We start from the raw sequence: 25,494 nt of genomic DNA, 5'->3' as shown, positions 1-25,494 counted from the left end.
ATTGTACGCCCAGAAACGTCATGGGTTCTTAACAAATTAGTCCCTGAAGTACGAAGTGTCTAGGTGTCTTTTTATGAGCAGCTGCAGTATCAGTCATGGGCTGCACACCATCCAAATCCAACATCACTTACTCCCACGTGCGCGTGAGTCGAGATCTGGACACTTGTTCCACTTTCGTGCCCAGTTTAAAAAGCTCCGTTTCTACGCCGGAGAGACCCTCGCCTCAGCTCTGCGTTGAGACGTGTAGCGGGAAGCAAACTTTTCTCAGCGGTAAGAAATTACATGGCTATTACATTCTAGAATATTAGAAAATATGGCTAGTGATTCCCATGGATGAATACATGGATAAATACACTTACCAGTCCAAGGTTTGGACATCTGAATTTGTTTCACACGATCTTAAAAACCTTATCTTTTACAAAACTAAAAAATATATATTTTAAATGGATTAGTTGATACGGACAGAGTATGAACTGCTGCCAATACGTGGCCAGCAAACATGGATTCCTGAAGGGTGATGATTGCGAAACCTGTCAAGAAAATGTACTGGTCCTATTGACCTCCTTCAAAAAAAAATCTAAAATTATATTTCTCATAAAGTAAAGCCTACATTTAGGACCATTAAGATTATTTTACATTGTGACATTAAATACTGCACTGCATTTTCAGTGATTGGCGTCTGTCAATAACCCCTCTGCAAAGTTTATGAAAACGATAAAATATGTGATAATGAAGAACACAACCGAAAAATAACCATTAGGAAACGTTCTGTGTATGCTACTGTATTTTAAGGTTGTCCGACAAAAACCTTCCTGCAACGTTCTGGGAAGGTTGGTTTATAGTTATAAAACTATTATAGAACGTTCTGTAGGGTAAGGGTAATGCACACTACCGGTCAAAAGTTTTGAAACACTTGAATTAAATGTTTCTCATGATGGTAAAAATCTTTTGATCTGAAGGTGTATGCTTAATTGTTTGAGATTAGTTTTGTTGAAAAAAATATAATTGTTCCACCAAACTAACATATATATATATATATAAAAGTGTTTGAAATTGATGACTTGGAGCAAATAATAAAGAAAAGCAGCCAATAAGTGCCCTGTTTAAAAAAGCATCCCAGGGTGATACCTCAAGAAGTTGGTTTAGAAAATGTCTGCAAATTCTAGGCAAACGGTGACTACTTTGAAGATGCTAAAATATAACACAGTTTTTATTTATTTTTTGATTTTGTTTAATCACAACTTAATTTCCAGAGTTAAAATGTGAAGATTTTTTTTTTATTATTATAGTAAAGAATGAGTGAGTGTTTAAAAACTTTTGACTGGTAGTGTGTGTGTGTGTGTGTGTGTGTGTGTATATATATACACATATATACACACACACACACACACACACACACACACACACACAGAGTACTGTGCAAAAGTTTTAGGCACTGTTTCACAAAAGCAATTGTCTTAAAATGGCCATTTATATCTTCAGCTTTAGTATGTCAATAGGGAATATAAATGTTAGACTCCCAAACATTATTGTTTACAATAATGATTACAACTATGCAAATAGAGAAGATTAGTATAGAAGAACAGGGAGCCCTGCAACAGATGTCATGACCCCTACCAAACCCCCACTGATCATTGTGTCGGTCTGAGATTACATAAAGAGACAGAAGCAATTGAGACAGCCTAAATAGATTGAAGAACTGTGGCGAATTCTCCAAAAAGCTGGGAACATCCTTTCTGCCAACAACCAAGAAAACCTGTGTTCAGGTGTACCTAGGGGGATTCGTGCAATTTTAAATGCAAATGTGGTCATACCAAATATTGATTTAGCTTCTTTTTTTAAAAAATATACATGTTTACTGGACTTTTTATGACATTAAGTGATAAATGAAAACTTTATGTCATTATTTTTGCAGACATCCTTACTATGCAACATTTTTTACAAGTGCATATACACTCACCTAAAGGATTATTAGGAACACCATACTAATACTGTGTTTGACCCCCTTTCACCTTCAGAACTGCCTTAATTCTACGTGGCATTGATTCAACAAGGTGCTGAAAGCATTCTTTAGAAATGTTGGCCCATATTGATAGGATAGCATCTTGCAGTTGATGGAGATTTGTGGGATGCACATCCAGGGCACGAAGCTCCCGTTCCACCACATCCCAAAGATGCTCTATTGGGTTGAGATCTGGTGACTGTGGGGGCCATTTTAGTATAGTGAACTCATTGTCATGTTCAAGAAACCAATTTGAAATGATTCGAGCTTTGTGACATGGTGCATTATCCTGCTGGAAGTAGCCATCAGAGGATGGGTACATGGTGGCCATAAAGGGATGGACATGGTCAGAAACAATGCTCAGGTAGGCCGTGGCATTTAAACGATGCCCAATTGGCACTAAGGGGCCTAAAGTGTGCCAAGAAAACATCCCCCACACCATTACACCACCACCACCAGCCTGCACAGTGGTAACAAGGCATGATGGATCCATGTTCTCATTCTGTTTACGCCAAATTCTGACTCTACCATCCTGAATGTCTCAACAGAAATCGAGATTCATCAGACCAGGCAACATTTTTCCAGTCTTCAACTGTCCAATTTTGGTGAGCTCTTGCAAATTGTAGCCTCTTTTTCCTATTTGTAGTGGAGATGAGTGGTACCTGGTGGGGTCTTCTGCTGTTGTAGCCCATCCACCTCAAGGTTGTGCGTGTTGTGGCTTCACAAATGCTTTGCTGCTCGGTTGTAAGGAGTGGTTATTTCAGGCAAAGTTGCTCTTCTATCAGCTTGAATCAGTCGGCCCATTCTCCTCTGACCTCTAGCATCAACAAGGCATTTTCGCCCACAGGACTGCCGCATACTGGATGTTTTTCCCTTTTCACACCATTCTTTGTAAACCCTAGAAATGGTTGTGCATGAAAATCCCAGTAACTGAGCAGATTGTGAAATACTCAGACCGGCCCGTCTGGCACCAACAACCATGCCACGCTCAAAATTGCTTAAATCACCTTTCTTTCCCATTCTGACATTCAGTTTGGAGTTCAGGACATTGTCTTGACCAGGACCACACCCCTAAATGCATTGAAGCAACTGCCATGTGATTGGTTGATTAGGTAATTGCATTAATGAGAAATTGAACAGGTGTTCCTAATAATCCTTTAGGTGAGTGTATATATATATATATATATTATAGAATATAAAATTGAGCAACATAATTTGTTACAGAAGAATTAATAGGCTAATGGAAGGTTGTTTTCATTATTATTATTATTTTAAAGGTAGCGAGTAAGCCTTTAAATTGGGGTAAAGGCCTCCCAGGGCTGATATTTGTGTAATTTAGTGACAATAATTATAGGGCAACATTTGCCAGCTTAGGCAGATATTTCTGAGACAACTAATTAAGATCATACTTATTAAAAATAACCACTTCAGAAAAAAGTCTGTACATTTTAATCACATTTGGCATTTCATAACATCTCAGGTATTAATGTCCATTGTGATTGGATCAGTAAATGTGAGCTCACTTTGAAATTCTTCATAACAATTTTTTTTCGCACAATTATTGTGTTTTATAGGGGCCTTTAGCCACTTCAACAGGGGGAATTTTTACCCCAATGCTATTTATTGGGCAGTTGATAAAAACGTTTGATGTAATGATCTTGAACAAAACTGAAACTGATAAATAAGTATTCTAAAAATAAATGTGATCATTTTCATTAGCCACATAAATTTGCAGATCAAAGTACCTCACAATCAAACTTTAGACATTGCACACAATAATCTCATGGATCAGGAATATTTCTGAAGTGTGTAGAGACAAACGGGTGTTTAGGAATGTACTGTGGTTTAGTGTTTTGGGAGAAAATAAAATCAGAAGTGCCTTTTACCCCATGGGGCCTTTGCCCTGTTGCATCCTATATGTTCTTTTTAGGTTGTCAAACAAAACCCTCCCTGCAATGTTCCGGAAACTTTCGTTTCTGAACTAAAGAGAACGTTCCTAGAATGTTAAGAATTGGTTTTCCAAAAAAAATTAAAAAAATAATAATAATAATAACCAAAATGGATCCATACGCTAACGTTAGGGAAACATTCTCTGTTTGTTAGGACGATGTAGGCCTATAAATGCTTTACTTATTTAGTTAAGTTTAGTTAATTAAGTAAGCCTATCAAAATAACCATGTTTTTTTCTTTTTTAGCTTTGCATTAATGAGAATGGGGAGGGTAACATGTGTTGAACTGTCATGGAAATAATGTCACAATGTAGCTGAAAAAAATTTGCTCTAAAAGATGAATATGGTTTATTTTCTATATGCAAAAATAAATAGGCCTAAATAAATAAATAAATAGCAGTAATTCTTTTAGAGTATAATAGGGCCAGGACAGGTTTCGTGAAAATCACCCAATATCTTACTGCTTTATAGATAGACAGACAGATATTTTTTCATATTCTTGCTTGCAGTTCCTAGTCGTGACTGTTACGGGCGCTCAGTGAGTCAGCCCAGCAGTCCGGACGTATGGAGTACAGTCATCACTGGCAGTCCGTTTGGGCCGGCTCGACCATGCGTGAAGCCGGGCTGCACAGACAGCGACTCGGAGGACGACAGCGCGGCACCCGGCAGTGAACGATGATAGATTTATGTATTTTTATGCTCCCTCTACCTTATTTCTAAAGAAGACATGTTTTTGTACAGAGAAGTGAAGAGGGCAGAGTAACGTCTGATTAGATGATCCAAATATAAATGCCCAAATAACCAGGCAATTCTGTATTGCCCACCCAAATAGCAATATTTAATTCATGAAAGGAATATTGCAGCAGTGCTCTCGTTGCATAAACTAAATGGAACGAAATATATGCATCTGGACATGTCAAGGACAAAATAAACAAATAGTCTGCGTAATGTGCAAGCCTCGCGGTTTTTGCTGCTGAATTCCCGCGTGAGTTGGCGGATTCCGGACAACGAAGAGGGGGAAATGGAGAAATGAGGTCTGAAAAGGAGCCGAGGACAGGAAGCAGGGAGAGAGGCAGCGTCGAGATCCAGTTCAGGGAGTGTCCGAGGGAGCAGGACAACGTCGCAGTGAACCCGAAGCACAAGGAGGAGAAAAAAGAGATTTTCACCAAGGTAGGTGGCGCAGTTCATTTCGGTGAGGGTGATGAAGGATGAATGTTTGTGATGATGGTGGGAACGGGATTCAGCACCATAGACAGCGACAACATGAGCTGGACAGCAAATCCAAAACAATATCCCAGAGGTATAAATCATATCAGACCGAAATGCATTAGTACACTTACACATACAACTGCCAATTTGCATGACTTTAGTAGCCCAGGTGATGATGAATGCATATGCATGTATAATGTTATACAAGAGCAAAGACGATGGCGCGATATAGAGTTAAAATTGGTTGTTCATATACTACCTTATATAATTCTATACAACTTGCGTGTGGTGGACATTTGAAGGAGGCAGATTTTTTTTTTTAGTCCAACATAAATTCATATTTCAGTTAAATTTTTTCAGGTTAAATCCATTCATAAATCTGATATATCATAATATGTAAAACACATAGGCCTATAATTTGTATATTCATGTATGGTTTTCACTGATAAAAAAAAATTCACTTGCATATGTATGCAACAATTTTTATTTTTTCAAAATACTACAAGAATGGCTGCTTTCATGTAACATATATATTTCCCAAATAATAGTGGAATTTGTGGAATTACAGTTACTGGCTTTCAATTAATGTAATTTTTAAGTACATTATAGGGTTATTCTTATTTCTTATTTATGTAGAATACATTAATTATGGCCCTGTAACAAGTCATTGTGAAGGAGAAATGTGAGGTGCGTGGAACAATGTACAAGGAAGAAATAGACATTATTTTGAATTTGTTGAGTGGAAAATTACTTTAAAATTAAAGTAATAAGTCATGTGATTACTTTTCTAATGCATTCATTAGTAAAGTAATCTGATTACAATTTTAGATAAATAATTTGTCATTTGTAGTGGATTACTATTTTCAAGTAATTTATCCAACACTGGTCATCTACTCTGTAATGATGGCATAATGGCACAGAGCTGTATCTTTAATAAGATTAAAAACTGGCTTACTGACACACCAGTGTTTAAGGTCATTTCAAGTTCATTTTGATGTAAACAAAAGTGGAGATGTCAGTTAGTTCCATCCATTCATAGCGATCGGAGAAGACCTGATGCGAGTATGCGAGCATGAAAGGCTGGCACTATCGCATTGATTGACAGCGTATTGAATGAATTAGTGCAAAGTTGACATGACTTTTCGGCTGTACTCTGCGGTTCTCAGCTCAAATTTACACCACGCTTTAGGCTCAGTGAGATCGCAATGCGCTCAAGGGAGGTGTGAGAGACACTGTGTCCCTCTGAAAGTTTATCCGCTGGTGTCGCTGTTATACACATGATTTGAGCTCACATTTCGTAATATTTTATTTGTTTTATTTATGTACAGTCGGTTATTTTTCTCATCCAAATTGTTTGAGAAGGCACTGCCTTCGTTGCCTCTCGGAGAAAATGCCACTGTATTCTAAATATGAAAATGCCATATGCAATGAAGTCAATGCATGACCTAGATGGCATTAAATGTTCCCTTTTTTACACTAGGTTGTCATACGCCGCCTGCCACCTAGTCTATCAAAAGACCAGCTCGAGGATCATCTGAGTCCTCTTCCATCTTTTGACTATTTTGAGTTCTTCCCCGCTGATCAGAGGTATATTCAGTCTGTTTATATGGAAATACTGTGATCATGTGCACTGTCAGAGTCTGATACATGTGCATATATTTATTTTCCCCAGCTTATACCCACATCTCTTCTCCAGAGCATACATCAACTTCAAAAACCAAGAGGATATTATTATTTTCAGGGATCGTTTTGATGGCTACGTATTCATTGACAATAAAGGTGATTCATTTTCCTCTTTTAAATATTTTTTCCCTCTCAATCTAGTGTATTCCAGTGCAACTATAATATGTTATGTCCTTATTGCATGACACACTACATTGCTTATTTAAATGTTTTGTTTTGTTTTTTATATAATGTTTAATATAATATACATATGTGCAAAGACACATATATTAACCCTATATAATATGTTTTTATTAATATATATATATATTCTTATTATTTTTATATATATTTTTTTTAATTATTTTTGTATTTCTTTTTATTAAGGTCAAGAGTATCCAGCTGTTGTAGAATTTGCCCCATTTCAGAAAGTCTCCAAGAAAAAGTTAAAGAAGAAAGATGCTAAAGCAGGAACCATTGAAGAAGGTATTTACATGACAACAACAATAATAATAAGTATCTACAATATAAAGTATATACTGTACAGAGCAAATTTAATACTTTAAATATAAATCTTTAAATCTTTACTTAGATCCAGAATACAGACGATTTCTGGAAAACTACTCTTGTGATGAGGAGAAATCAATGGCCAACCCAGAAACACTATTGGGAGAGATTGAAGCTAAAACACGAGAACTTGTAGGTACGGTTTGGGGAATTGTTCTGTTTTGTTTGTGTACATTTTGACAAACATATGACCAAGGCAAGTATTATGAAACTGCACGGTCTTAGTTCACTTAAGTATGAAACACTTTTTGTTGTTGTGAAATGTTTCCCTCTATGTGACTTCATTGCAGCCAAAAGGACGACACCCTTACTGGAATATATTAAAAACAAGAAGTTAGAGAAACAGGTAAGGGCATGGAAAGCACCTCTTAGATATAAGCAGTATGAACAGAATCGCAGTTGACCTAAACAAGATGTCTGTTGGATAATTCTAGGTTCAATACAAGTTAAGCTCAATGGACAGCATTTGTGGCATTATATTGATTACCACAAAAAAATATTTTGACTTGTCCCTTGTTTTCTTTAAAATAAATTTCAGTGATGCACTTATAATGGAAGTGAATGGGGTCAATCCGTTAATGTTTAAATACTCACTGTTTTAAAAGTATAGTCACAAGACATAAACAATATGTGTGTTAACATGATTTTAATGTGATAAAATCGCTAACTAACCTTTTCTGTGTAAAGTTATTTTACAACTTTGTTGTCATGACAATGTAATGTCAACAAACCCTGAAATTACTGTAAAAATTACAATTTAAACAACTTTACAGCTCAAATAATACATGAGTTTTAACAGAAGAATTAATGTAAGTGCTTTTCTAATATTATAAGCTTCACATTTATGCCTTTAACCCCTCCAAAAATTGGCCCCATTCACTTACATTGTAAGTGCCCCACTGTAACTTCAATTTTTGCTTAAAAAAAAAAATAGAATCAACATTATGCCACAAATGCTGTCGACTGAGCCTAAATTGTATTGAACCAGGAATATCCCTTTAACTTCTGTGATAAATGAAGATAGGGTTATTGTGTTCTAAGAGTGGCTGTTAAGAAATTGGGTGATGGAAAAACAACAAAATCAAAAAGACAGACCAGAAGAACTTTTGCCTGCCTTTAAGTTTAGAATAAAAATGTAATAATTGAAGATGCAATAAAAAGTATTGATATTTACTATCTTTATGTATTACTAAGGTTACAGGCTTAATACTTAGTGATTCGGTTACCTATTAATATAGCCATAATTCAGTCCTCTCCTGTCGAGAAGTTTAGCCTGCATGTGATGCATTATGGTTTTATACATACATTCTTGCATAGTATATTTAACACAAAGTTTTTTATCATAGAGAATAAGAGAAGAAAAGAGAGAGGAAAGGCGAAGGAGAGAACTGGAAAAGAAGAGACAGAGGGAGGAGGAGAAGAGGAAGCGCAGAGAGGAGGAGAGACGAAAGCGAAAGGAGGCCGAAAAGCTGAAGAAGCTTTCTGAAAAAGAGATAAAGATCAAGGTAAACACCAGATTCTGAATTTAACTATTACTAATCTATGACAGTACTGTACTGAAAACCAGTGTCATTACATCAAATCTACATCTTGACTCCAATACTTCTTTAGCTTTTGAAGAAGTGTGACCGAGACGATGACGTGGACTCAGACAGACTGAAAGATAAAGGAGACTGCGGAGGGACAGAAAAAAACAGATGGGAAAAAACGGCAGGAAATAATAAGCCAAAAGAGACTAAGGACAAGTAAATGCTTTATGAAACTTGCTCAGTATGTTACTGCATCATTGCCCCTACTTGCACTGTGTCTTAAACAGGTGCAGCACGGTAAGTTTCCAGTGACAAGTAATGTGTCTGTCTACACTGAAAGCAAAAATGCTACACAAAGTGGCACAATAACAGCCAATCAGAACATATTTAATGTTTAGTATAAAGTTTTGCAGAGCTGAATTTAAGACCGCAACTCTGCACAAATAGAAACCAAGCGATCAACAAAATGTCCTGTTTCTGTTCCTGGTTAGGATAAAAAACTCAGATTTACATTGAAGAGAAAGGTTTTATTGCTTGTCTGGTTATGACACAGTGTTACCCTTAAAACATATACTATATGGCCAAAAGAATGTGGACACCTTCTAATTAACAGATTTGGCTACTCCAGTAATTCCAGTGGAAACTATTCAAACTATTCTAAGAACATTAATAATTGCAACAGTTTGAGGAGGGCCTGTGAATGGTTTATTAAGTCTAGTGTGGAAGAACTTGTCTGACCTGTACAAAGCCCAGACCAGAACTTTTATTGAAAACCTCTGGGACAAATTGGAACAGCGAGCCAGGGGTGTCCACATACTTTTGTCCATATAGTGTACATTAAGCCATAAATATTGATGGCAAGGTTGATCAAGCATACCAAATGTTGAGGTGGTTTTAGATTATCAATTGACCTCTCTCAATAGTAGGGGCCAAATTGAGAGTGACAAGGACCAGCGAGAAGGTCATGGCCGTCGCCAGAGGGACAAAGAGCATCGCGGCAGAGACGAGGAGCGTAAACGCCAGAGGCATCATTTGGAGTTTGATAAGTTTATGCGACGCAAGGAGGAAACCAAATGGGGTAAAGGCTACTGCCAGGACAGGGCCAAGAAAGACCAACATCATGGCTATTCCTACTGTCCAGAGACAGGAGACAAACTGGGAAAAGAGGACAGAGATGACATGGCTAGGAGGAAAGAACGGATTCGTAATAAGGTAAATAATTTAATTGAGTGGCAATATCTCAGCTGCAGTACATTTACAGCAGAAAATTTACACATAGCATTCCAAAGTGTTGATATATGGTCCTCTGGTTCAAAACACGCAAAAAATGTTTTGCCTGAACTTAATGCAATTGTGAAAAGTGGTTCCACAATGTCAGTTGGAAATTGGTTTTCCTAACATTAAATGAACATGTAAGCTGTAAAGTCCTAACACAGATTGATTTAGTTAATTTATATTTTATACATTCAAATTGATTGCACACAATTAAAAGGGATGGTTCACCCAAAAATAAAAAAATCTGTCATCATTAACTCACTATCATATTGTTTCAAACCTGTATGACTTTCTGTCTTCTGTGGAACATGGATGTTAGGCAGAATGTTAGGGTCTGGCTAGTCTTGCGGCATAGACTACAGCATAGGTCTGGGGTGTTTAGGAGCGGGGTTATCGGAGATGTATCATAAAAAGAAAAAAGAAAATGCAGCTCTGCTTAAGGATATCCACTTTACTTTCTGCTACGTGCCTCAAACAAAACTCTGAATATCTTTAAAAGATTTAATGTCATTTATCTGGCAAACCTGGTGAAAAACTTCCTGTGTCTACTCATGGAAGTTCCTTCGAACCAGCCTATCAGATTTGTGGAGAGTTGATTGAGAGTACGTTTTCTAGTTTTGTGTGCTATGTGCACCAGACGGTTAGAAAAAGGACTGTGTGCATGCCTTCTGAGACAGATGCTAGAGTCCGGCAGCCTCAGTAACCATTCACTTTTATTGTATGGAATAAAGGAGTGTCAGAAGTTCTTCTTTTGTGTTCCACAGAAGAAAGTAAGTTGTACAGCTTTGGAAGGACATGACGGTGAGTAAATTAGTTTCATACATCTGTGTTGTATTAGCTCATTTTAATCAAGTACATTTAGTAAGCAGCAAAAAACGGTTTTAAAAAACGATTATATATGGTTATTGTCATCGTTGAGTTTGTCCAGTTTGTGAATCAAAGCAATAGCTAATGCATTCAATATTTACACACCTCTGTTTACTCTATGTATACATCATTATGTCTGTGGGAAATACATTACAAATCTGCCTCCCTCCAGTGGCTTTCAATACAGCCTACACTTTATGCAGCACTGTTGAGGCAGATAGCTATAATTAGGCTGTTGGCAATATTGGGCTTATAATTGATTGAAGACAACGTGTCTCTCAGTCTGTGTTAGTGCATCAGGAGAAAAGGACTTCCCAGTCTGAGGGGCCAGACCAGATAGGAGGGGCTCTGCCAGCAAAGGTACAGCTAGTTTTTGAGCCTTTATACCCACGGGAGGGGATGCTACACATGCTGTGCACTGACAGGCCCCACACTTTACAGTGTCAGCCGAATGTTGGTTATTCTGTAATGGCACAGATGGGGAGTGGTTCCCAATTGAAGAAGCTTATACAACTAAACATTATGGCTCTGTTCCAAAATCTACCAAGTTGCCTGCATATGCAGCAATTTTAGGCATCATAGGCACACTCTTGAAACAAAAGGTTGACCAAAAGCTAGATACTTTCTTTTGGCTACATTCTAAATGGCATTATTACATTTATCCTTTAAAGAGAATGCAGTCTCTAAATGCACTGCAACAAAGTCAGTAGCTGTGTCCCAAATTACTAACTATACACTATGCCATCTAGTGTATGATTTTTCAAAACAGTGTATTGTCTCAAATGGAGCACTAATATTTTTGCCAACATGGAAACAATCACCATTTTTTAGCTGATGGAAGTGACGTTTCAAACACATGCAAGGTATTGCTGCTAACTAAAGCCCTAAAGCCAACCTCAGTGCACTACTCACACTACTTAGACTACTTAGACAACAAAATGGCATAGAATAGTATGCAATTTGGAATGCAACTATAGAGCACAAAGTCTGGTTCTGGAAGTAAATATCCTTTTCATTTTTTCCATAGGGGAGTTGATTATTAATGCTAACTTATAAGCCTTTAAAGACAGACATAGTTACCAGGAGCTGAGGATGTTAATCGATGGTAAAGGATATGCTTCTACAAAAGTCGCAAGTGTGTGTTATTTTTTTTTACTATTTAAAAAAAAACTACATTTTTATTTTGGAATTTCTGGTGAAGAACTACACTACCCAATATCCAGAAGGGAAATGATCTACCAATCAGAGAATCGCGGCGAACAAAGCCCACCAAACAAGCTCAGCGGTGATTGCCCAGTCCAATGATGCACTGTGAATGACGCAATCGAGTCTGTCTCCACTTCATAGGATTGAAGTTCAATCCCTCGTTAAAGACATTAAGTACACTGTCTTGTACCTTCGTCTTTTTGACTTTGCTTCAAATAAAATTTTGTAATGTTGTGATTCACCTCAGTGCTGGCTGGTTTCCTTCATGGCTTAGAATGCTTTTATTAAGTATTTTAGGAAGTCCCATTGGAAAAAGTGAATGGGAAAAATAATTCTGGAACCAAGATGTCTGAAAAAGTGATCGGGCACTGTTGCGTTCTGTGGAAAACAATCCATCCAAGATGGCAGATAAAGTGAGAGATGTTGATTTTAAATATTATTAAATCGATACAGAAAAGGATCGATGATAATAATAGTTCAGTTTGATTTAAAATACACTGTTTTGCCCAATATAGACAGTAGACAGCATGGCAGCTTACTAGGTTTTGGAACAGAGCCTACATTTATGTAGAAAATTTCCAGTTAACAGCCCTGAGCTTTAGCCGTTATGCCACATTACCACTACTATAAATATAACTATGTTAAAGGGATAGTTTACCCAAAAATTTTAATTCTCTCTTCATTTACTCATCCTCATGCCATCCCATATGTGTATTACTTTCTTTACTTTGCTGGATTTTTAGAAAAATATCTCATCTCTGTAGGTCGACACAATGCAAGTGAATGGAGGCTAGAAGCCCCAAAATCATATAAAATCAGCATAAATGTAATCCGTAAGACTCCAGTGGTTAAATCCATATCTTCAGAAGCTATATAATAGATGTGGTTGAGAAACAGATCAATATTAAAATCCTGTTTTACTTTAAGTCTCCAATTTCACTCCTTTCATTTTTGGCCATTCGCATTCTCTATGCATATCACCACCTACTGGGCAGGGAGGAGAATTTGTAATAAAAAAGGACTTAAACATTGATCTGTTTCTCACCCACACCTGTCATATCACTTCTTAAGATATGGATTTAACCACTGGAGTTGTGTAGATTACCTTTATGCTGCCTTTATGTGCATTTTTAATCTTCAAAGTTCTGGCCACCATTCACTTGCATTATGCTGCCTTTATGTGCGTTTTTTTACCTTCTAAGTTCTGGCCACCATTCACTTGCATTGTGACGACCTACAGAGCTTTTAAGAGATATTCTTCTAAAAGTCTTGGTTTGTGTTTAGCAGAAAATCATTCACATCTGGAATGGCATGAGGGCGAGTAAATGATGAGAGAATTTTCATTTTGGGGTGAACACTCCCTTTAAATAAATACAGAGACATAACAGTTTTTGGAATAGACTTAATACATTTTGAGGGGCTGTCAAAAACTGGTTGTCTGCCTTGCTGAGAAAGAAATCGATAATATGCAGCCATTTTTGTTTTCTTCTTTACTAAAACAAAGTCATGGGAAGAGCAATGTGGCCAATGTTTGTGATATAAAATATGAGTGTTTTGCTTTTTTCTCTTGTGTCTTACTCATTTCACGACACAGGACCGACCAGCAATGCAGCTGTACCAACCTGGTGCACGAAACCGCAAGCGCATGGGCTCCGGGAACAATAACTTTGACTTTCCACCCATTTCTCCTGAGCACGGAGGAAAGCAATGCTACAAGACGATCATAGGGACAGGATCTGAGAATAGTGCAGATGAGTGAAAGTAGACCACAGCAGGAAGACATCTGCTTAATAGAAGTCTACTTGTAGAAGCAAGAGTCATGCCAGTACAGGATGAACACTCAACTTCAACCTTATTTTCTGTTGTTTCTGTTTGATGTGTGAGTATAGTGCATACAATCCCCCACTTAATCTTTTAAACATAGAGTTTTCCGTATGTACATGTAATTATTAAATCATTATCTTTATGGTTACCAAAATAACTGATTCATACTTCATAATCATTTAATTGAGAAAAATACCTAATCATTTACACAGATCAAGATTTGTATGCCTTTTACCGTGCAAGAAATAGATTCCTTTAGACAAGAGATTTTAGATAATGTAGATTTTAATGTAAATAAAATCAAAATGTGTTTTAATTTAAATATGTAAAATGTATCTTTTGGTTGACTCTGTTTTATCGTGATGAAAGCGACAGGAAGTGGTAAAGGGGAGGGGTAGAGACATATTTTCCTATAAGAGTAAAACAATCAGTGCAAGAGTGCTACATTGCATTAATTAAGCATTTAAGCATGTAACTCATAATTTTCACACTGTAATGCCTTTGAATGATGCCTATATTGTCCCTGATGTACAGACCTCATGGCTTTTGGTGTATTTATGAGTATATAGGTTTCAAACAGCTAACTTTAGAGTATTTTTTTTTCACCTGCGAGCCAAGAAGAACAAAAATGTTTAAAGGGTATGAAGTCTTCTGTTAGGTCACATGCTATTTGGTGATAATTCTATACAGTGTGCATGTTTTAAGAAACGAATGCAGTCATTCAGGGGTGGGAAACTACATGGGGTCACATGCCTTACCATTGTTTTGCTTTTGAAGATCCCTTCCATTATTAAATAAAGAATTGAAAGTTTTTAGAATTATTGTTTAGTAAAGACCAGCAATAAAGGTAATTCTGTAGAAAACTTCAAAGCTGTTATACTGTATTTGATGGATTGACTAATTTAGTACAATAAAGATATAAGATTATATAAAGTAATATTTGTGAATTAATTTTTTATTTAAAAACATTATTTGGTTCATTCTTTTTTCCTATAGCTTATACAGTATATTAATTATTTCTAGACAGTTTAATAGTGGTGGCATGCGTAAAGTTACGTATTTTAAAAATACAAATTAATAAAAAAATAAACAAAAAAACGATAATATACAACACTGTCATTTCAATGTCATTACATATAGGCATTTTTTGGAAGACTGACCATGTACCATAATCGTGGCTTGTCTTGAACCGCTAAACATCTGTTGAAATTATACTAATTACAGAACTGTAATGTGTTTTAATAAATGAGGGTTTCTGTATCAGATTTATTGATTTAGCTTGCAAGACAACTCAGCAGCACAAGTGTCTTCATTCTGAGTCAAATCTAAACCAGTATCAGCTTGTACTGGCTGAACCTTTAGTTCTCACACTTTCAGACTGAGAAACACGTCATAACGTCTTCCTGTGTATATATCGTTTTTTACCTATTATCATCAGTTTGAATCCTTTACTGCTGCTTTTCATGTTCTCTTTGAAAGGGCAAGGTGTTTTAATGTCAGTTAGATGCATAAAATGCAAACTTTTAAAATGCACTTCGTACACAAAGAAGCATACTGTCACATATGGCAGCAATTTGGTTGTATGCATGTCCTCTAAAATAAAATCCATGTGTAAATGGCATAAAGGCAGAACCCATGGAAAGAGGAAGCAATAAAACAGTGTTAAAAAACCCTGAATGAGTATTATTTACACTTGTTCTGTTTAAACTGTATTTATATGTAATAGTTTTACATTTTTTTAATTGCAAAAGTAAGAACAATATCTAATTATTTTACAAGTAATCTAGAGATAAACCCCAAACAAGTCATACAAAAAGTATATGACAGGGTTGATAATCGTTTTTACTGTTGGTTTAGGGTGGGACCCATAACAGTTCTTTTGTCTGGCATAAGGAAAGGAGTGTGTCATTTATTTACTGGTTTATGTGGCGTCTTCTCCTTTACCACATCCTCCCACATCAAGTTCACCTTTACAATACTTGATCATTTTAAAACCCAGTTTAAAAAATAAATAAATAAATAAAAATAAGAAGGACATCATTAATGAGAAAGAGAAACTGTGAACCAGTGTGACATTAAAGAAACTTACTTGGGAAGTCCAGTTTGGTTTGCAGCACAAAGGTTAGCTTTCATTTCTTTGCATTTTGTTGAATTCATATTTAATAACATGAATGTTACAACTTTAAAGATAAAGTAGTATTACCTATGATTGGTTTTACAATATGTAGTTAAACATGTAATATGATATTTTTTTTACAAATGTGGACAACTAAGCTTTATATTTAGTTTGAAATCAGACGTCAGGCGGCATACTTCCTCTCAACAAGAAGTTTCCTGAATGTAACAGTCGTACTAAACGATTAACTGCAACCAACACGCACAAGGGAAGTCATACTTGCTTCTTGAGGTACGTACACAAGCCTGAAATTAAAAATATATATATATTACCTTAAAATGTATACATTTCACACTTTAAGTCGCTTTGAAAATTCCAGGGAACATGAACAAAATGTAAAATGTTCTGCTCTGCCGTTTGTTAAAACAGTTTAATTGTTACCTGAAAGTTGTGCTGCTCATGTTAAGGTAGAACTGGATTTTTGGGTGATTGTCCTTTAGACCAGTGGTTCTCAACCAGGGGCTCAGGATCCACTAGGGCCCTCACCACACTTCCAGTGGGACCTCAAGATCTCTTTATATTATTTAAAATATGATAGGATATTGTAATTTTTATAAAATTATTATAATTCAACTGACTGAAAATGCTAAAAAATAATAATAACCCCCTTCAAAAGCTTGGTTTTTATGAAGAATATACAGTTCTAGAGGACTTACTAGAAGAAAATAAATTAAGATCCAACAATAATTTTCTTGATAAAAAAACATGATCATGCCTGGTAACATGTGCATGCAAAATGGCTAGAATAAGTATTTTAGCTTAGCGTAAACTGACAATTTACAAGGTATATTTCTATTTCTTCTGCTCCAAACTTACTTCAAACTTACTTCTCTGTCTGCTCGTATGAATATAACACATTATAAGAAAGTGTTTCACCACTGTTCAAATTTTCTAAGACAATTGGGGGCCTTGAGGTCAAAAAGGTTGAGAACCACTGCTTTAGATGAACAGCCTCATGACCGATTTAGTTTAAATCTGTTGATACTCCCTCCAGCTCTGACAGATATCTTGAACCAACCGAATCTCTACTAATACAAATTAATTTTAAATTATTAAAAATATGTTATTAAAATGTTGTAAATCTGATGACCCTTTCCCAAGTAAAACTCAATTTACAATTCATTGATCACATAGAAACTATATGTCAATTCAAGCAGAGAGATATTTCCTGAGAAACACAGAATCAAATTCTTCTTGATGTACTAGCAGATGAGTCATGATGGCGAAACATTGCATTGGTCATGATTGAATAATGAAAGTTCTAAGACAACGCAAACTACTTTTCATTTAAAGTAAGCAGTACGTTTTTAAGAGTGTAAAATAGCTTGTTCATGTGGGTTGATATCTTCTTAACGGCATAATTTTACTGCAAGAAAACGTGATTGTAAACATCAAAAGATAAGTGTGAGAAACGCTTACTAAGTTAATTTACACAGGTATGGGTGATTCTTTGCATGCGGGGCAGTTCTGACTATAAACCTTGAAAATGAAATGATTTTAAACTATGTTTCATATATGTTAAGCCATATCACATGTCCTGGAGTAAGTATCGGATCATGGCCTTGATCAACCTTTTTAAATGTGTGTAGGTGTAGATTGTTGATGTTGAGTGTGATTACATTTTTTACTTTTGAGAGAAAAATTGGATGAGCTGTGAATTTGCTATGCTAAGTTAGCAATTGAATCTTTAAATTGACAACATTTAAGATCCTCAAACAGAGATGTGCTCTTTTGACACACCTCATCTCAATATCTCAATTATCAAATCTTCTTTTTTTTTTTTTTTGCAAAACTAACTTGAACTGTAAAATGCTTCCTGTGATGGCAATGACAACAGTATTTGGGACAGCGATTATTTCTTTATGGTAACACTTTACAATAAGGTTCCATTTGTTAACATTAGTTAATAACATTAGTTAACATGAACTAACAATGAACAATAATTTTACAACATTTATTAATCTTGGTAAAGGTCAATTTCAACATATAGTAATACATTTTTTAAATCAAAAGTTTTATATGTTAATATTAGTTAATGCACTATGAACTAACATGAACTTACAATGAACAATAAAATATGAACTAACATTAACAAAGATTAAAAAAGCTGTAATACGTTGAAATATTATGAGATATGATGCATTAACTAAAATTAATGAAAATAACCTTTTTGTAAAGTGTTACCTTTGTTATATAAAATATGACTAATTGTCCATATGAATACCAAATTCATTCAAAATAAGTACTTAGGAAAAAAAAAGCACATTTTAAATGTTATCACTTATAAAAACAAGGAAAAATACACAATAGAATAGTATTGTATTAATTGAATTAACAAACTATTATAACCTTTAAACCTAGAATGTTTATTTTTTTTAAATCATATGAGCCAGAAAATTCCCCCTAATGGATGAATCACAAATAATAAAATTTATCAGTGCGCTTTCTTGGACTCAAACCCATGACCTCAATTGCAGTCATCATGCTCAACCACAGAATTACTCCCTCAAAACACCAATTTGGTCTTCAAACTTGCACGTTTGTGTGCCTACAGTATTGCACAGATTTGTGGAGGTAAAGCTAAGATAGATAAAAACTTCATTGATTTGCAGCACTGGAAAGACAAAACACCCATACAAATAGGCTACTATGTGAAAGGATGGCATTCGATTAAAGGAAAATTGAAAGCCCCAGCGATGCTTTATGAGACTGATAAAGGTTCATTTAAATCCTCCCATTTACGTACCACAAAATTCAAAGAATACATAATATGACTTAAGAGCACAGGGTTGGTTTAAACATAGCTGTGTAACATTTGAACTACTATGCCTACTTTAAAGTATGCAGTATGTTGGTGTGGCCCATTTAGCTGTGGTTCTGAATTGATTGGGACATGGGACTCATCATTAAAGCGATAATTATGATCATCATAAAACAACGAGACCTTCATTAAAATGTGACAGAAAAGTATGTTGAATCGTTGATCTTTTCAAGAAACAAGGACAGCGTTTCAGAGAACATTTCAGCCTGAGAAAATGCACTTTGAAACAGAATCCCACACCTAAAATTTCAATCTGTGCAAGACAACCACACTACATCTATAAATGACTGTACCAAATCTGAAGCTGGCATGTGCTGTGCCATTATTATTATATACTTCCTTTGAAATAGCACAAAAAGTCCCTCGCTCGAGACACTACCCGTGTGAATAATTTCAGGAAACATTCGTGAAACAGCTCTGAGACTTATGAGAGGCAGTGATTTGTTGGTTATCTGTGCCATCTGCATAATATATAGGTTTATATGCTGAGGTAGCATGATTTTGCTGATGAAAAACCTATAACAATGGCCTCACACTTCCTGTTCACAGAGCTGCACCCAAAAGTATGGTTTGGGTGCATGTTGCATCACACCACCAAGTTTTAAAAAGCCACATTTTTATTTATTTCATCTGTGTGACTACAAGTACAAAACAACTGAGGGGCCTTTTAATACCACAAAATATATGACAGGCATCATGAACAAATAAGAATTAAAAATATTTTTGCAAAAATCATGCTAATGGTTTACAATAAAAGGCTGTGCTGGGAAAGTTATTAGAAATACATCTTATTTTTATAAATGAACAGGGCTAGTATGACAAAATCTCAAATTAAGCACAAATCAAGTGTAGATTGTGAAAAGATCAGCACTACAGCACTACAACACTACAGATGATTCTCACACCATCATTTTTGTGGCTAAAGTGAAAATGTGTCTTCACACTTTAAGCGGTATCTGTCTCTTTAACTCTTGTAAACAGGCAGAGCAACAACCATTCATCAAACAACAATTCACAACCATGAATGTTTCCAATCCAATGGATGAAGACACATTGGCCATGTTTGACAACAAATTAGCCAGTGATATTGTCTCAGCCATCTATATCGTTGTGACTCTGGCCAACCTCAGCGGTAATGGTGTCTCTCTGTATCTACTGTTGATGCGTACCTCTCCGAAGACTTCCTCCATCATCTTCATGATCAACCTCACTCTCACTGACCTGGTCCTGGGCACTGTGCTCCCCTTTCAGATTGTGTACCAAATGCAGGGCTACAACTGGACTTTGGGCACTAGGATGTGCAACGTCCTGACAGTAGTATTCTACGCCAACATGTATTGCTCTATTTTGTCCATGACTGCCATTAGCGCTGACCGTTACCTGGGCATTGTGAAACCAATGCGCTTCAGAGAAATGAGGGGGGAGAAAGTGTACGGAGTTGTCACATGTCTATTTATGTGGGTGTTGGTCCTCGCGATTCTAAGCCCATTGGAAATTGCAGACTTGACATTTCCTGTACGGGAGCGCAATATTACCACATGTTTTGATGTGTTAAGGAAGGACATGCTCCCAACTACTGCTCACTGGGCAGCTTTCCTGTTCGGCATGTTCATCATTCTCTTCCTCTGTCCATTCATTATAACAGTGTATTGCTATATTAACATTATCTGTGTGCTGGTGAAAAAAGCCAATAGTCAACAGAAAGGCCGCGCTGTGCGCCTGGCATGCACTGTCCTGTTTGTGTTCATTTTTTGTTTTGCTCCGAATAACATACTACTCTTGGCACACTCAATTAAAAGACTATACTATGGAAAATCTCTCTATATCTACTACAAGCTCTCCCTTTCTCTTAGCTGCATTAACAGTTGCATTGATCCATTTATTTATTATTTTGCCTCCAAAGAGTTCCGTCGAAAGCTAAGGCAAATGCTGCAGTTGAAGACTCTTAGCATAGTAGAGACTCAGATGATTGAGGGTCATAGAGAGAGCTTTTTCTCTGGTCGCTCAACGTGCAACGCACATGAAGACTGTGACAATTTTTAAAGGTAAGGTGTGTAATTTCTTTTAAATGTTGAAATAGTTTCTCTTTTCCCAGGTTATTATGCAAAGCATACTAAAAGTAAGGGATTTGTAGTATCATTTCCCTGAAAAGTGTAAACACCGTGGCTCTATCAAAACATTGCTCTGTTTGCATGAGCATCCCAACTAGCCAGACATAGCAACATTGGCTCAACCAGTGGCATGCGTTTGGGGAGGGACCATCTGTTTTTATGATTAGTGGAAGATGGGGGAGTGTTCTGGAAATCTAAAGGAAAGCCATGGAACTGACAAACCTCACCTTTTACATTTTTTTGTTTACATGTTATTTTTGGCCTTTGCCACTTAGAGAAAGAAAACAAGATTGTTGGGAATTATCATAAGGCAGATTTGAACCTACTTTAGAGCGCCACTCCTAAATGTGTCAGAGCACTGTTATTTAGACTCATAAGAATGATAACTTCCCATTATTTCTTTCTTGTTGTTTTGTAGCATCATGCTTTTGTTGTTTTGATTTCCTGGCTGATCAGCTGAGGAAAAGTGTGCAGCTCACATGCCTTTTCAAAACACAGCGTGTGACGTTTGTGTCTCTTGAAAACCATCCTCCTATCTTTGTAAAGCTTAAATACCCTGTTTTATGATTATACTTTAGAGACAATTTTTAGTACTGGCAAGGTCTGATTGCTAAAAGTAAAATGAATGAATGTGGCAGCTATAATTAGTGTATCCTTGAACTATGAATGATTATATACTAAAATGCGTTATTGCCACATTTAAAGATGTTTGTTTCCTTTGTCACAAATATATATATATATATATATATATATATATATATATATATATATATATATATATATATATATATATATATATATTTTATTTATTTTTTTTTTCATTATAATTTTTTTTTTTATTACTTAAGCTGTTTATGAAGTATAACTGCATTATTATATGTTACCTGTTTTTTTTTTTACTTGTTTGTATACTTGAGCATAATAAAACAGTTTTTTCTATGGTAATATAACAATGTTTTCAAGTCACATAGAATCATTTATTTTGTCAATCTTAATTTTGATAAATAAACTGTATTTGCATTTATTTTTTGTGAGTGTGCATAAAACTTTTTTCACAAGATTAAAGATGGCACAGGGGTTAGTCATCATGGGACCATGGCTGTGCCTAGTGTTTATTTTTTATTATAACTTGTTCTCTACAACAGAAATGCCATAGACAGGTAAAGATTTATTTAAGTTCCTTTGAACCTGAGCACTGTTGATCTATTAAGCAAAATACAGTACATGTAATGTACAAACTTCTGGAGAAGTTCACCCAGCTAGTGCAATAATAATCCAGTGACAAAAAATGAGTTTAACACCAGCCCTATGATTTCATCAGTGCAAGTCTGATGTGAAATAAACATTTGTTGTTTATAAAGCAGCTGAATGCTCAAGAGAGCAAATGCCCAATGCAATGCACTTAAAGGAAATAAAGTAGGCTGCAAATGCCACTTCAATGTGGTGTTTGCTAAAACAGGAGATGTCATGGTATAAGAGATGACAGGTTTCATTTTGACCATTTATACCAGTTGGTCATGTTGTCACAAAAGGTCAATGAACCAGTTTTTCCCCTCCGGACAATAAGACCTTAAGGCATGTGCTTAAAAGTGCAAATTTAGAGTAAGCTCTGTCTCATATGTAGGACACCTTCTGACTGATGAGGGTGTGAAAACAGATTCTGATAAAAACCACAGCAGTCCGTCAAATGCCAACACCTGTGGACAAACAGGCCCTTCAACGATTCCTCGGCATGACAATCTACCTTTCCAAGTTCATTCCGCAACACAGTGACATCACAGGCCCACTAAGAGAGTTACTGCACCAAGATATCGAATGGTGTTGACATGAGACACAAGATGCTGCATTCTAAATGCTGGAGGATGCTGTGTCCAGTCCTCCAGTTCTTCACTAGTTTGATGTGACAAAACCTGTTGTCCTCTCAGCTTATACATCTCAACGTGGACTAGGTGCAGTATGTCTCCAACAAGGTGTCCCAGTTGCTTTTGCTTCACGTACTTTGAAACCTACTGAGTCTCGATAAACCTTGAAATTGAATGAAATGTTGGCATTGGTATTCACAACACAGAAATTGCATGACTTTGTTTATGGCGACCTGCTACAGTGGAAACTGATCATCAAAATGTTATCGCGATATTGAAAAAGCCACTGTATACTGCTTCAGCATGCCTTCAAAGGATGATGCTTAACCTCCAACTTTACAGTCTTGATGTAATTTACAAACATGGCAAGGAACTGTTTGTTACTGATGCTTTATTCCATGCACAGAGACTCCGGTAGCAGATGACCTGCTGGAGGTAATGACACTTCAAGTCCTGTCCTCATGGCGGACAGAGGAACTAAAATCGGATCCTACATGCAAAAAGACTCATCAACACCATCATGCATGGCTGGCCAAAATCCTCCAAAAAGCTTCCACACAACCACCACCCTTATTTTGCCATAAAAGAGAAATTGGTTGTTGAGGATGGGCTGATTTTCCAGGGACAGAGATTACGTATTCCACCATCACTGCAGTGTTACTATGTGGCTCAGCTACATCAGGGCCATCTGGGCCTACAGGCTACAAAATGTAGGGCTAAGGAAAACATGTACTGGCCTTCCATGTATGCCGACATAGAGAACACTCTCTAGTTGTGCTCCTCATAATGCTCTTAAGCCCCATCATCCAAAGGAACCTATGCACCCACACAATGTTTCTGATCTTCCCTGGCCCATCACTGATGCAGACATATTTGAAAGGCATGGCAAAATGCACCTGGTTCTAGTGGACTCCTTCTCTGGGTGGTTTGAAATTGACCACTTGCTTGACATGAGGAGTGTCACTGTGATTGCAAAACTAAAAAAGCAATTTGATGTACATGCTGTTCCACAAACACTAATAAATGACAATGCATGCCATTTGCAAGTGCATGTGACTTTGAACACATTCGAAGTAGCCCTCTCTACCCCCAGTTTAATGGTCTGGCCAAGCGTGCGGTGCGATCTGCCAAGCATCTGCTGGAAAAGTGCCACAGGTAGAGAAGTGATATGCTACAAGCTGCCTTGCTCCACTTGTGTAATCTCCCAAGAGACGATCTTCCTTCTCCTGCCCAACTTCTCTTCTCCAGATACACAAGAACTTTAATTCCTGTGCCAACAGGCATACTCAAACCCTTGGTACACCCAAACGTCAAGGCTATTCTGACCCATAGAAGGATGAGAATTGGAAGTAATGGCAATTATGACCGCAATTCCCACAAACTCCCGAGCTTACATTCAGGTCAGAAAGTCAGAATGCAGACTGCTCAGGGCTTCGATAAATTGACAGTTACAGGGCCATGCATCCCAACCCAACAGCTATATGGTTCTCCCACAATCCTGTGCACGTGGATCCAAGATGTTTGGGCTGAAGAAAAAAAACTGCCATCCAAAGAGCCGGCTGATATGTATGAGTATACTTTTTCCAACTTTTGATTCCTTCCTTCCTGGAGGCACCTTCATATGCAAACGCTGTCTGTTGAGACATTGACTGATAGGGCAGCGAGGCAACAAGACTGCTACCTTGGTTTCAGATGCAGCCTACATGGGAGTTGGACACAATAAAAAAAAATAAGTGTTCTGGTTCATATCTATATGTGACACTCCTGTTCTACCCATTCCATACGGGACTCGAACCAATGTCTCTGGTGTGGGAGGCGGGTGCTCTAACAAGGAGGCTAAAGTCTACAGCCTCTAGCGTCAGTCGCTAGTGCACCTCTTGAGGTCAGGAGAGTGAGGTTTACATACTGCACAGCTATCTACCAGCTGGCACCCATTACACTCACCTCCCTAAACCTCACTTTCATCTGGGTCACGGTACCATTGTGACTCTCCTGTTCTACCCTCTCCGTACGGGACTCGAAACAACGTCTCCGGCATGGGAGGCAGGTGCTCTAACAAGGAGGCTAAAGGCTACAGCCTCTAACATCAGTCGCTAGTGCACCTCTTGAGGTCAGGAGAGTGAGGTTTACACACTGCACAGCTATCTACCAGCTGGCTCCTGTTATACTCACCCCCCCTAAACCTCACTCCCATCGGGGTCACGGCACCATTGTGACTCTCCTGTTCTACCCGCTCCGTACAGGACTCGAATCAACGTCTCTGGCGTGGGAGGGGGGTGCTCTAACAAGGAGGCTAAAGGCTACACCTCTAGCGTCAGTTGCTAGTGCACCTCTTTGAGGTCAGAAGAGTGAGGTTTACTCACTGCACAGCTATCTACCAGCTGGCTCCCGTTACATATATAATGTCATTACTTAGTGGATGTTAACAGTCTAT

At 37.0% G+C, this 25,494-nt stretch overlaps 3 protein-coding genes across 4 annotated transcripts in view; 2 read left to right on the top strand and 1 right to left on the bottom strand.

Moving 5' to 3' along the window:
* LOC127654760 (transcription factor Dp-1-like) overlaps positions 1-25,494 on the bottom strand; it is an 87,254-nt gene that overhangs the window by 52,524 nt on the left and 9,236 nt on the right. The gene's annotated exons all lie outside the window — the stretch shown is intronic.
* On the top strand, positions 156-15,007 carry upf3a (UPF3A regulator of nonsense mediated mRNA decay). Of its 2 annotated transcripts, XM_052142103.1 has the most exons (12): positions 156-270; positions 4,461-5,121; positions 6,641-6,747; positions 6,833-6,939; positions 7,210-7,308; positions 7,415-7,525; positions 7,680-7,735; positions 8,736-8,894; positions 9,001-9,134; positions 9,842-10,130; positions 11,343-11,420; positions 13,861-15,007. In XM_052142103.1, the coding sequence occupies exons 2-12, from the start codon at positions 4,981-4,983 to the stop codon at positions 14,023-14,025; spliced, it is 1,446 nt and encodes a 481-aa protein (XP_051998063.1). In that variant the 5' UTR covers positions 156-270; positions 4,461-4,980; the 3' UTR covers positions 14,026-15,007. The 2 variants fall into 2 exon arrangements, with proteins under 2 accessions (XP_051998063.1, XP_051998064.1); XM_052142104.1 differs by lacking the exon at positions 11,343-11,420.
* On the top strand, positions 16,111-21,828 carry LOC127654761 (P2Y purinoceptor 8-like). Its single transcript, XM_052142110.1, has 3 exons — positions 16,111-16,211; positions 16,365-16,497; positions 20,069-21,828. The coding sequence occupies exon 3, from the start codon at positions 20,108-20,110 to the stop codon at positions 21,128-21,130; it is 1,023 nt and encodes a 340-aa protein (XP_051998070.1). The 5' UTR covers positions 16,111-16,211; positions 16,365-16,497; positions 20,069-20,107; the 3' UTR covers positions 21,131-21,828.

The sequence above is a fragment of the Xyrauchen texanus genome, chromosome 14 (assembly GCF_025860055.1).
Source record: "Xyrauchen texanus isolate HMW12.3.18 chromosome 14, RBS_HiC_50CHRs, whole genome shotgun sequence".
Classification (NCBI taxonomy): Eukaryota; Metazoa; Chordata; class Actinopteri; order Cypriniformes; family Catostomidae; genus Xyrauchen; species Xyrauchen texanus.
This window is presented reverse-complemented; position numbering and strand designations above follow the sequence as displayed.

What these genes read in the sequence shown, in the direction of transcription:
- upf3a (XM_052142103.1), top strand. Translation starts at nt 4,981, where the DNA reads ATGAGGTCTGAAAAGGAGCCGAGGACAGGAAGCAGGGAGAGAGGCAGC. An exon ending in AAAAAGAGATTTTCACCAAG is followed by an intron (nt 5,122 to 6,640) that starts GTAGGTGGCGCA and finishes TTTTTACACTAG; the next exon opens with GTTGTCATACGCCGCCTGCC. An exon ending in CGTATTCATTGACAATAAAG is followed by an intron (nt 6,940 to 7,209) that starts GTGATTCATTTT and finishes CTTTTTATTAAG; the next exon opens with GTCAAGAGTATCCAGCTGTT.
- LOC127654761 (XM_052142110.1), top strand. Translation starts at nt 20,108, where the DNA reads ATGAATGTTTCCAATCCAATGGATGAAGACACATTGGCCATGTTTGAC.